The 13,569-nt window shown below is 34.9% G+C and overlaps 1 protein-coding gene across 12 annotated transcripts in view; it reads right to left on the bottom strand.

The window, feature by feature from the left end:
- The window catches only part of LOC145693591 (uncharacterized), a 506,014-nt gene that overhangs the window by 285,750 nt on the left and 206,695 nt on the right, over positions 1–13,569 (bottom strand). For all 12 annotated transcript variants that reach the window (XM_081769709.1, XM_081769703.1, XM_081769706.1 and 9 more), the window contains one exon: positions 6,418–6,498. In XM_081769709.1, coding sequence (XP_081625835.1) covers positions 6,418–6,498 — 81 coding nt within the window. The remainder of the gene's footprint in view (positions 1–6,417; positions 6,499–13,569) is intronic.

Genomic DNA, 13,569 nt, shown 5'->3' on the forward strand with positions numbered 1-13,569 from the left:
GTATCCTTTCTAAGCAATACTAATATATCTAGGTATAACATAAAAATCTAAATCTTTAATTTGTTTTCCTCTTTCAACTCATTTAAATTAGTATTTATACAACTCAACAATATTTCCATTATTGAGCTGTATCGACTCTAACAGAACAATTAAAATCTGCCTTTAGCGTAAATTACCCAAACGTTCTGACCCGAACTCTGTGTACCGAACGGAATAAAACAAATGGACCTTCATTGCGATCGAACCCAGGAGAGTCATATATGGACTCCTTCTAAATAGGGACATCCAGGGATCGAACCGTAAAAGTCATAATACCTGCATACATACATGCATACATACGTACGTACATACATGCATTCATGCATCATACATACATACATACAAACCAGAGGCGGTCACTCAATGGAATGAAGGGAATGAGTCATTCCCCTGTGATATAGGAATAAAATAATATTATAAAGCACTGAAATAGTTTACTTAAACTTCAAATTATTTATGTTAAAACCTTTTTATTTTACTTATTTCTAAGTTTAAATACGCCCGAAGCTAACGTAGATACAGTCATTCCAACGCGCAGCTCTTTCGATGCATTTTGCGCAGCGCGACCTAGTCGGAACGAGCCGGCTCAATTGCCTTGCCGTGCCGTGGTGTTGGGAGTGGGAATGCATTTTTGTAAGCATTCCGTAAAAACAAGTGTGTGCGGGTGTAGTGCGATATTTTTTTTTCGTTTCGAACTGCAAATTGAAATAGCCTAAACTGTTTCGCGGAGTAAATATTTATTTTAATGAGTTAAAATTTGGATGTTCAGGATTATACTTGGCTTCTTCAAGAAAAACTTGGATTATTTCGCAGGTTTGTAAAGTGCATCTCTTTCCTAATACCTGTGGCGGCTATGCTAGGAAGGGAATGACTGTCCAGTTTGCATTCCATCAGCTTTAACCTATGGCAGCGTCGACGCAAGCCAGTGAGGAGAGTGGGGTGGGGGAAATACAAGATTGTGCATGCGTGTTAGAAACTTTAAAAGGGCGGTCATTTAATTCCTTTAGTTTTCAAGATAAAAAAGAAATAATTTCACAAGGACGATATACACCCGATCTGCCACATATACAAACAAAAACAAAACGTTGTATTCGTCATTTTAATAAGCAACAGTATGAAAAGACAGACTGGTTATTTGGTTGTAGGAAAACTTCAAAATTGTACTGCTGGCCTTGCCTGTTATTTTCAAACGAAAAAGGAACTTGGAATCAGTCAGGGTTTGATGACATGAACAATTTATTGAAAGCCACGCAACGTCATCAGCAATCACAAAATCATATTCGATCGCAAATCTGTCTCACAACTTTTGGCTCAGTACGAATAGACTTTCAGCTAGACCAGCAACTTAAGCAAGAGACTATTAAGTATAACGAGCAAGTGAAAAATAATAGGAAAGTTGTGCGACGAATGATTGATGTAGTTATATTCTTGGCTTGTCAAGAACTTAGTTTTAGAGGCCACGTGGAAGATAAAGACTCGGTTAACAGGGGGAACTATATTGAATTACTTCAGTTATTAAGAAAATATGGTGAAGTTTTAGACAACCATTTTCAAACAGCTACAGTATTTTCGGGACTGTCGAAACATATACAAAATGACCTGATTCAAAGCGTTGCCACTGTCATAATAAATGAAATTAAAAAGGAAATAGCTGATTCATCTTTCATTTCTGTGATACTAGACGAAACGAGTGATATATCATCACATTCTCAACTCTCAACAGTTGTAAGGTACATTCTTCCCGATGGAGAAGTTGTTGAACGATTTCTGGGCTTTACAGATGTCAGCTCAAATCGCACTGCAAGCGCTTTAGCACAACACGTTTTCCAAACCCTCGAGAAGTATGATAGTGGTTCCAAACTAGTCGCTCAGTGTTATGACGGTGCTGCAGTCATGTCTGGCGAAATTAATGGCCTTCAGAAGAAAGTTAGGGATAAATATCCTGATGCATTGTTTATTCATTGTTTAGCACACCGGCTTAATTTAGTACTCTCTCAGTCAGTGTCGGCTATCAAAGAATGTAAAATTTTTTTCATGACACTTAGTAGTTTTGCCTCTTTCTTTTCAAATTCCACAAAACGGATGGCAGCTTTAGATTCAGAAGTTAAGAAGAGATTTCCTAAAGTATGTCCCACTAGATGGAATTACAATTCAAGGCTTATTGAAACAATAGTAGAGTACAGAAATGAGTTGACGAATCTGTTCTATACTATTTTAGATAATCCACAAGAATGGGATAAAGACACATATCATGAAGCCCGGGGATTTGATTCTGTGCTTTCTGACTTTGAGTTTAACTTCTTGCTACTAACGTTCAGCGAAATATTTTGTTTAACGGGCTCCCTCTACGATGTACTCCAGACCAAGTCACTTGATATAAATTACTGCATTAAAAAAACGAAGGAAACAGAGGACATTCTGAAAGTCAAAAGAAATAATTTTGATTCAGTATGGAACAATTGTGTCGCAAAGGTAGGCCCTCCCAGGAAAAGACGTTGCACAAATGACGGTAATGATATGAAAACACATTATGGTCGTTTATATTGTGAAATATATGACGACATATGCAGCCAGATTGAGCTTAGATTCAGTAATTTAGGAAAATTGACATTTCTTCAGTTACTTGATGAAAAGAACATACAGAAACCATTCCCAGATGCAGAATTTTCTTCACTGAAAGAAAGTTATGGTCAATACTTCGATTTTGCCCGGCTCAGAAGCGAACTCTGCGTTGCATATTCTACAATTGAATATTTACCAATGGGTGTTCCAAAACTACTTATCTATTTGAAAAGGACTGGATTGTCATCGTCTGCTTTCAAAGAACTCTATAAACTTTGTAGTCTGATTGCCACAATACCAGTTACAAGTTCTACTGCTGAACGCTCTTTTTCTGCACTTAGACGAATTCACACATTCTGCAGAAACACTCAAGATCAAGAGAGACTGTCTGATCTATCCTTGATATCTATTGAAAAAAAGTTGGTGAAATTGCAACAAGCTGAAAATGATGATGAGTTTTATAATCGAGTGATTGAAGAGTTTGACAAAAAAGGGAGGAGAATAGATTTAAAATTTAAGTGAGGTAGTAGATTTTATACGACCATTCGGAAGGCCTAGGCGCAGATGGGAGGACAATATTAAGATGGATCTCGCAGAGATTGGAATACAAAGTAGAAACTGGATGCAGTTAGCTAAGGATAGAAGTCAGTGGAGAGCTTTTGTGAACGCGGCATTGAACCTCTGGGTTCCATAGGCCATAGAGTTAGTTAGTTAGTTTAGTAGATTTTATAATAGGTTGATTCAAGAGTTTTTCAAGAAAGAAATAATATACCTAAAATTTAAGTTACATAGTGAATTTTATGATCGGGTAATTGAACAATTTGACAAGAAAGGAAGAAAAGTAAACTTAACATTTAAGTGAAGTGTTAAACAGTGGTGACTTTTTTTTTAGCGGATGATTGGAGAATTTGACACGAAAGGAAGACGAATAGACTTAAAATTTAGGTGACATGGTGAATTTTATAATCGAGTAATTAACGAAGAATTTGTCAGGAAACGATGGAAAAATTTAAGTGACAAGTGAGTAATATTATAAAATATTTAAGTTGTTTGTAGTATTAGGTACCATAACAATTGCTTCCCTCATTCCATAAGTCACCGACCGCCACTGATACAAACATACATTCATATATACATAAATACATACATACATAATACGTACATACATACATACATAATACGTACATACATACATACATATATAGTACATACATGCATACATACATACATACTTACATACGTACATACATACATACATACACACATACATACATATATACATTCATACATACATATATACATAAATAGATACATATGAAGAAAACTTTAATTCATGCAACATGGCATACGATGTATTGGAAATTAACTACGTGTTCTACAATAAAATTAAAGGAAGTTTCAATTTTCCAGACTTAGATGAGATTTAATTTATTATGCTGGAATTACTATGTTGTTTAATAAATAATGTAAGAAAAGCGTAAACTTTTGGTTATTTGATAAAATTTCAAGTTTCTGAAAAAAATCACATTCCAGTTTGTGTATGTTTGAATTTTCATTTTAAGAAACTTGACTTTATATTTACGTGTACATGAATGAAAACAAACCAATAACATAAACAACATATGCAATTATAAAAAAAATAAGTCTGTTTTTAACACAAATACCAACTGGGACATCTTGATAACATTACTAACGCTCGCCTATAATGTGTCCTGGAATACTGAAACGAATTTTATATTCCATGCATAATTTTCGGCAACCAAACCTGTTGCCTTCGATAGCTAGTCAGTAATAAAGAGTTTCGGCTTCGCATATTTTTTTTTTTTTAAATATTTTATTCAACTTTCCAGTGATTTTAGCATAAAATACAGTTATTCCTATGCTTTTGTGCTAAAATTCCTAAAAGTATAGTCTTAGAATTGAATAAAATGTAATAATAATAATAATAATAATAATAATAATTGCGATGAAAAATAGCATATGGCTATGTATAATATATAATAGCAATTTGTAATAATTATGTACAATTATCATCAGAAAATATACTCAAAATTTTACATGATCACATATTGCCATATACTGATATCTAATCTACAGTAATTTATATAATTCATAGGTAAGTGTTTCAAACACAAAAAAAAACATGCCAAAAATATGTGTTAAAAATTTTACACTTTACGCACTTATTCTATAGTAATTCAAATAAAAAAAATATACTTGTGTGCGTTGTTTTTCATTTTAAACCAATATTTCGCTTTGGTTTGCTACTAAGAGCTACCTCCAGAGATGATTTTTTTTTTAAAAAGAAAAGATCTTTAATTTTTTGTGTGTGTTACATTTTTATTTTATTCTTCTTCATATGGTAAGTGAGAAACCAGCTTCTATTCCTAAACTTTAAAATATTAAGGTAAAAGTAGTCTGGACAAATAGTAGAATTATATTACTAATGTTTGATCAAATTTATAACAGATTACAAGATTTCTCGTAGGATTCAAAAATTAGTATGTGTCTAACGAACCTTTATAAACATTAGCACGTGTCCAGCAAGTTTTATAAAATCGGAAGTATCAGAATTGAAAATTAGCAGGCATTCTCTATGACTACTGATAGTAGTTTCCAGAGTGTTATTTTTACATGATTTCATTTCAACAATATTTTAATATTTACAAGTTTAGGATTATAAACTGAATTCTTACCTGCCTATATGAAGAATAATAGAGTAGTAATATGACACAAGGGAAAATTCAAGATTGTTTTTCTGCAAAATTCGATCGTAGTTAAAGCTGTAAGCAGCAAACAAGAGCGAAATGTTGGAAGAAAAGAACACAAAAACCACAGAAAAATGAATCAGTTAATGCAAAAAGGGCTTCAGTCAAACAAACTTAATTTTGAGAAAAATAAGAAAAACATTGTAATTTTGAAACTATAATTCGTGTAGATACAAATTACATTAATCGAATGCTGTATAGGAAAACCATTTTTTATACTCATTGCCATAGTAAAAAAATGGTTTCCGCTGTGGACTGAAGTCCTCGCATGTAAATTAAAGACGAAGCCCTGTATGCATGTAATTTTATGTAGTTATTATTTTTTGCTCTTTTAAAACACAAAACGTGTTAAACTTTTTTTTTTTACCACGTTCTAGACGTTACAGGTCTACCAACCGAATGGAACGAAGTCTATAGCTATTGCCACTATAACATATAATACAAATATAATTCTCCATGCAGAAAGGGTTTCAGTCACTGACTCAAACCCATGCTGCTTAGAATAATCGAAGTTGACATCTGTTTATAAAATGTCAGACCAATGAAACTGAAGCTCTTAATGCATAGAAATAGATGTACCCAATAGAAACATAAATCCGATTTAGTCATTTTGGTGACTAAAGCCCTTCTTGCCTGAACGAATTAAAATAAATTCTTTAGTGGCTCAATTATACAAACCATAATTATATAAAATGTATTATCCATGTTACATTGCGTCTGACTAATAAAACGCCCAGCATAATCTATAATATACAAGTCTATATAGGCTTCTTATATCAATTAATGTTTTACTCCCTGTCTAGATAAGCTCGTATGAACTTTATCCTGCTCGGGAATTTCCTCCAAGTGTATTCTTTTCCTTCCACTATCTTCGTTTTCTCTTTCAATTTTTATACGGTTTCTTTAGTTTATGGAGCATAAAAACATATTCCAGAACATTAAACTAAGAGTTCACTTGAGTTTTGCAGATTGGGATTTTGACAAATACATATATGTGTAATGCTGATTCAGTAAAGTCAGCTTTATTGATATCATACTACATAATTACCTGTGTTGTTTTCTCTGTGGAATCTCTTCTCTTTTCTTGGGCTTGCTTTTTGGACTTCTTCATGGGATTTGTACATGTACCCTTGAATGATGAAAATAAAATACTTATATATTAGCTTCAATTACCCGCTTCGCTGGGTTAAATTAAGAAAAAATAGTAATATGTTTCGTTAGTAAGTCAATTTTTACTATTACTAAAGCGCTCCTTGATATTGGTCATTTTCAATGATTTTTATATATCCCCTCTCCTCCCCACGTTGCGGGCCACGGCATCGGAATTTTCATTGTTCCTCTCAGTAACCCCGAAAAATATGAATTTAACACTGATATTGGTCATTTACATTATATATATATATATATATATATATATATATATACCCTCCCCTCCCACAATTTTTACGGGACTGAACTTGGATTTAAATGGCATCAGAAGTGTCACTGTTCATCTCAGCGACCTCAAAAACTATAGATTCGACACTAATATCGGTCATTTTCGATCATTTGCAAATATCTTTTCCCTCCTTTAAGTTACATCGTCAAAGTGATATGACAAAAATCATCTCATGTTCGAACTTAATCTAGGTTGAAAATTTGATCGAGATCGGTCCTGTGGTTCAAGAGTTATTAAGTTTTATTTATTTTTATATATCTCCCTCTCCTACCTCCTCCCCTAAGTTCTATCGTCAAAATAAATAGATAAATACCATTCCAGGTGCAACCTCATCTATGTTGAAAATTTGATTGAGATCGGTCAGGTGGTTCAAGAGTACAGTCACATAGACAGTTACTCTCATTTTTATATTTTATATATGTTCCGCCTCCCCTTCCCCTACGTTGCACCGTCAAAGTTACATGATAAAAATTATCCCAAGCCCGAACGTCATCTATGTTGAAAATTTGATCAAGATCGGTTGAGTGGTTCAAGAGTTATTAAGTTTTATTTATTTTTACATATTTGTCCCTTCCCCTACTCCTCTCCTAAGGTCTAGCGTCAAAGTGATGTGATAAAAACCACCCCAGGTTCGAACTTCATCCATATTGAAAATTTGATTAAGATCGGTTCTGTGATTAAAGCATCACAAAGACAGTCATTTTCATTTTTATTCTTTTTACATATATATATATATATATCCCCCTCCCGCTCCCCTAGGTTCCACCGTAAAAGTAAAATAACGAAAATATCCCAGACCCTAACCTTTTCTATGTTGAAAGTTTGATAAAGATAAGTCTGATGGCTGAAGAGTTATTAAGTTTCTTTTATTTTTATAGATTTCTCTCCTCCCCCTCCTCTAAGTTCTACAGTTAAAGTGATATAATAAAAACCACCTCATATTTGAACCTCATCTATGTTGAAAATTTAGTTAAGATCGGTCGGGTGATTTAAGCGTGATGAAGTCACAAAGACAGTCACTTTTATTTTTACTTTTTTGACATATATATCTCCCCCTCCCCTTCGTTGCATTGTAAAAGTGAAATGAAGAAAACATCCCAGGCCCGAACCTTATCTATGTTGAAAGTTTGATTGAGATCGGTCGGGTGGTTCAAGAGTTATTAACTTTTATTTATTTTCATATATTTCTCCTCTTCCCCTTCCCCTTCCCTAAGATCTACTGTCAAAATGAAATGATAAAAAAACTTCCCAGGTTTGAACTTCATATATGTTGAAAATTTGATTGAGATTGATGGGTTGGTTCAAAAGTAATTAATTCACGAACATAGTCACTTTTGTTTTTATATTTATTGATCTCCCCTCCACCCCTCCCCTACGTTGCTCCGTCAAAGTACATAGCTAGAAACACTCCTAGGCCAGAATCGCATCTACGTTGAAAATTTGATCGAGATCGGTCGGGCGGTTCAAGAGAGTAAGAGTCAACAAACATTGTTACTTTCAATTTTATAATATAGATTATTATATAAAGTTTAATTATATATTAAATATATTTATAATTTAAATTAACTAGCAACTTAAGAAAACGTTCCTTAAAATTTTATTAGTTAATTGTCATCCACAGATAAATTTGTTCATTAGTAAATTCATTTCGTGAATCACAGAATAAGCTATGAAATTAAAGGTTTCAGTTGGATTGATAGGTTATGAAAAGTCTGCTTGGTCATACTTACGGTCCATAAAAAAACAATTAAAACGGTTATTAATTGGCCAAAGTTAAATATTTCTATTACAGTAGACTTACGAGTATCTTGCCTAATGTAGCGGAAGGGCAGGCCGGATGACAAAAAAACCGGATAGGCCGGAGTTCACTGTAGTACACTTAAAAAGAAACATTAAGCATATCCCAAATATTTACGAATACAGTATTGTACGTACTGTACAGTTATAATGAGGAACAGCGGCAAGCGTACTGTATTGAGGTCCTTTACACACTGACGAAACAATGAACAAGGAGCAGTGCAGAACGTTGCTATTTTCCTGTCACAGCTTGTATTTTGCACACGATACCTAGGATGATTGTAGCAGACGCCCGCTTCCAATGCCTTGGCAATGTTGTCAATACAAAGCCTTGCTTTCCTCACTTAATTACGATAAAAGAAAACTAGATCTGATAGTACGAAGGCCGGATAGTTGAAAGCCGAATACTTGAGTGTCTACTGTATTTATAAGTTATAATAAGTATTATATATACTTGCTGTTATAATAAGTATAATAGAAAGTTATAACTGGCTATAAAAGTATTTGTGGGGCGCGGTGGCTCAGTGGTATAGATACGAGTGCGAAACGTCGACGAGAGCGGACGTGGGGAAGAGTTCTCGGAAGACTGTTCTTGCTGTGTTGCATACGAGTGTTAGTTAGACGTACTGTTATTAATAATTTTCCGAGCTTATTGCTCCGGTGTACTGCAGGTACGTGGTTTATTCTTTTGACCTGTAAAAGTGAAGTAAAATGAATCATGTAAATACGATTCAATTTCTATTTGAAAATGGCGCACAGAAACCTAGTGCTTTTGAGTTGCATGATTGGATTTTTGAAACTTTTCATTTGCAAGAAGACGAAATAGCTGCTATTCAAATTCCGACAACCCAGCGTTGTGTTTATTTAAAATTAGTGCGGAAAACTCGAATGGAACAGATTCTTCGCGACGCTAATGGTGAACTCACTTTCAAATATAATAATGGAGTCGTAGCTAAAGTATTGGTAAATGATGCTACTTTAGAAGTGAAAGTGTTACGCATATTTAATTTGCCCCCGGAGACTTCGATTCATTGTATTCAGACTACTTTAAGTGCCTATGGTAATGTGTTAAGTGTTACACCTGATGCATGGTCTAGACAATATCGATATACTGTAAATAATGGCATTTATCTTGCCCGTGTTCAGCTTAAACGAAACATTCCATCATTTGTGATGTTTTCAAAATATCAAGGACATATTATTTATGAAGGACAGCCGAAAACTTGCCAACGATGTCATTCAGAATTACATGAACGCTCTAATTGTCCTTTAAATACTCGCCCTACTGTGTTGCCTATACCCCCTACTGTTCCCCGTCAAGTGCCTGTACCTCCCCCCTCTGCCATCCAATCTAGCACTACAGACAGTGAATTACATGTAACGAAGGAAGAAATTCAACTCAGTTCTAATGATGTTCGACCTGTAGCTCCGAGCGAAGGTGTTGAGAACCAAACACAGGCAGAAACATCTGACGTAACACCAGAGGAAGTAGCTGGTGTTTCTCCCGTGGAACTTGCTCAGACCGAGGTAACTGAAGGTCAATTCACTTCAACAACAACAACAACGGGGAGTGTCGATAGAAAGCAAACAGAGGCTTCTTGTGTGCTTCAAACTGATACAAACGATAATAACTCTGACCTTCTCAAGGACGCTGACATCGATAGTAATGATGATTTTCCGTTACTACGATCTAGCCAACGCAAAATTAAACGTTCGAAATTAGAGAATAAAAGACATGATAATACATCGCCAAAAAGACGGACACGTCAACAAATTGCGCTTCATCTGCAAAATCAGAGTACTGCCTCACAAAACAAATTAAATATGGGTGATAATCAGGCAAGCAATATGGACTGTTCTGAAACGGCGCCTGTAAATACCTTAATACTTCGTTTTTCCTTTAGTTGTTTACATTTATCAGGGAATGAGTGTTAAGGTTGCCTTGTGTTTACTATGTTTATTGGGTTTACTAAGTTTACTGTGTTTATTTATGTCCTTATTGAGTTGTGTTACTGTTAATGTTAATGGCATGAGTTCGGAAACGAAACGTCAACTGTTCAAACAGTTTATATTTGACCACGATCCCGGAATTATTTTTTTGCAAGAGGTAGTTGAAGATAATTTTGCTTATCTCACTGGTTATAAATCTTATGTAAATTTGGGAGTGAACCGAAGAGGTACTGCAATTTTGATCAAGCACGAATTTGAGATTTCTCAGTTGCGCATGACACCAGATGGCCGTGCTATTGGTTTTCTTTGGAACAAAATATTATTTCTTAATATATATTCTCCTAGTGGGCATAATAAAATAAATGAACGTAAGATATTTTTTAATGAAACGTTAGTATATATGTTCAATTTGACATATGATCATGTAATATTTGGGGGAGACTATAATTGTATTATTCGACCTGGAAAAGATGCCACAGGAGACACTAGTTATAGTCCTGAATTACGATATTTAGTCGATGGACTTAGGTTACAGGATGTTGCTATTTTTAAAAAGAAAGACCATTTGTTCACGTATGTCCGTAGTAATAGTACTAAGAGTAGAATAGACAGATTTTATTTTAGTGATAGATTGTGTACACCACAAGTGATGTATGATGTGCGTGGTAATTCTTTTTCCGATCATTTTGCAGTACAAATATGGATCCCTTATGATGTACCACGAAAGTTAATGGGTAAATCTTATTGGAAATTAAACTCTTCTTTGTTAGATTTACCTGAAGTTAAAGAAAACTTTCGAAACTGTTGGATTAAATGGTGTGAACGTAAGCCCCACTTCAACTCTATTCTCAATTGGTGGGAGAAAATGGTTAAACCCAATATCAAAATCTTCTTTATGCGCATCGCACAAGATCAGGCTATACAGAATACATATACTTTGCAATTTTATCACAAATGTCTCCAAGAATTGAGTCACAGGAATGATCTTCCAGATCAATATCAAAGATTGCAATTTTTTAAAGCAAAAGTTTTAAATTTGCAACGAAAAAACTTAGAAGGGTTTAAGGCAAGAAGACGTGATCCTCTGACGATTCCACACGAAAGGTTATCCATGTACCAACATATAAAAGAAACTCGGCGACGAGAACGTCTTAGTATTCCTTCTCTTCATACAGGGGATGCGAATGTCCTTCAGAAGCAACCTGATATAGCGGCTTATATTCTCTCCGAATATCAAAATAAATTTAATGACATACCTGATCTTACTCAGTCTGATCCGCCATTTCCTCTGCCGCAAGTGAATTTTCCTACCTCTGAAACACACCTCTTGACCCAACCATATACAATGAATGAAATCCACCAAGTAGTTAAATCTTGTAGTACATTGAGTAGTCCAGGAGTTGACGGAATTCCGTATGCTTTGTATCAATGTTATTGGGATATTATTGCCTCGGACTTTCTTGAAGTCGCTCATTATATTCTAGAGACGGGTCAGGTGTCTACCACATTTGCTACGGTGGTCATTGTTTTAATACCGAAGAAAGATAAATCCCAGGTCTTGAGTGATTACCGCCCTATTACATTACTCAACTGTGATTACAAAATTATTGCGAAATGTCTTGCTCGTAGATTGCACCCTTTCATGCCTGATCTATTGCATGACGCCCAAAGTGGCTTTAGTATTGGTAACAAAATGTTAGATGTTCTAATGGACTTCCGCGACACAGTTGCTTGGTTTGATACCACAGGTACTATGGGTGGTTTACTGAGTATAGACCTCTGTCAAGCTTTTGATAATGTAAGACATTCCTATTTATTTCATGTTATGCAACATATAGGGTTACCTCATAAATTCATTCAACAAGTCCAAACCCTGTTTTTACATGCAGCTTCTAGACTCCAAGTCAATGGTTTCTTGACCCCAGCATTCCCAATTCGTAAGTCCATACGCCAAGGAGACCCCTTGTCGTCGGTTTTGTTTAGTATATATCTCCTGCCTCTTATTACGGAACTCGATCGCCAGCTTACTGGAATTTCAATAAACGGCACTAAACTTGCATTGCGATCTTATGCAGATGACATTAGTGTCATTATCCGTTCAAAAGAGGATTATCAACAAGTTATGCAGGTTATGGCTCATTTTAGAACATCTGCTGGAGCTAGTCTAAATATGCATAAATGTAAATTTTTACAGTTTGGTGTTACAGCTCCGACTTATCTGCCGACTACTATATCTGTTGTGTCGCAAGTCTCTATATTAGGTATAGTCTACCAGCCAAATGTTTCCTCAATGATTATTTCTAATTGGAAGAGAGTGGTCACTAATATAAAGTTACTTTGTCAGGATATTCGTTTTCGACCTTTTAATTTGGAACAACGAATCTGGATTTGTCATAGCTATATTTATGCAAAATTATAGCATGTTGCCCAAATTTTGCCTGCTCCGAAGGATAGTCTCCGCCAAATTCAATCTTTGAGTCTTTGGTATATTTGGCAAGGGCACATCTTTCGTGTGCCTTATTCAATATTATGTAAAAGGAAGTTGAGTGGAGGTCTTAATTTGATCAATATCCGTTTAAAGTGTTATTTTCTGTATTTCACAAAATGGTATTGTAAACTGTATCAGGAATCTCCTTCCTTCACTAAAGAGTGGGCCTTATTCTGGTATGAAAGAGCCGGTATACTTGCACCGTTAAATATAGGTAACTTACTCCCATCGGTCTCTTATTTAAAAGAAACCTTATTGGAGGGCAGTTATTTACAACGAGATCCGGCTCTTTCTTCTCGAGAGCTTGCAAAAAAATTGTACAATACAAGGTTACTTTCTGACCATACCACAGTCTCTCGTGTCGAAAGAATAAGTCCCACCTCTTGTTGGACGCAAATTTGGAAAAATATAAATAGTCCTGTCATACCACAATATATACGCATTGAGTGGTATAAAGTCGTACATGATCTTCTTGTTACACCTGCTCGGTTAGTACGCATTAACTTACTTGCAAACAACGTATGTCA

This window comes from Thermobia domestica, chromosome 8 (assembly GCF_964235325.1).
Source record: "Thermobia domestica chromosome 8, izTheDome1.hap1.1, whole genome shotgun sequence".
In the NCBI taxonomy this organism is placed as follows: domain Eukaryota; kingdom Metazoa; phylum Arthropoda; class Insecta; order Zygentoma; family Lepismatidae; genus Thermobia; species Thermobia domestica.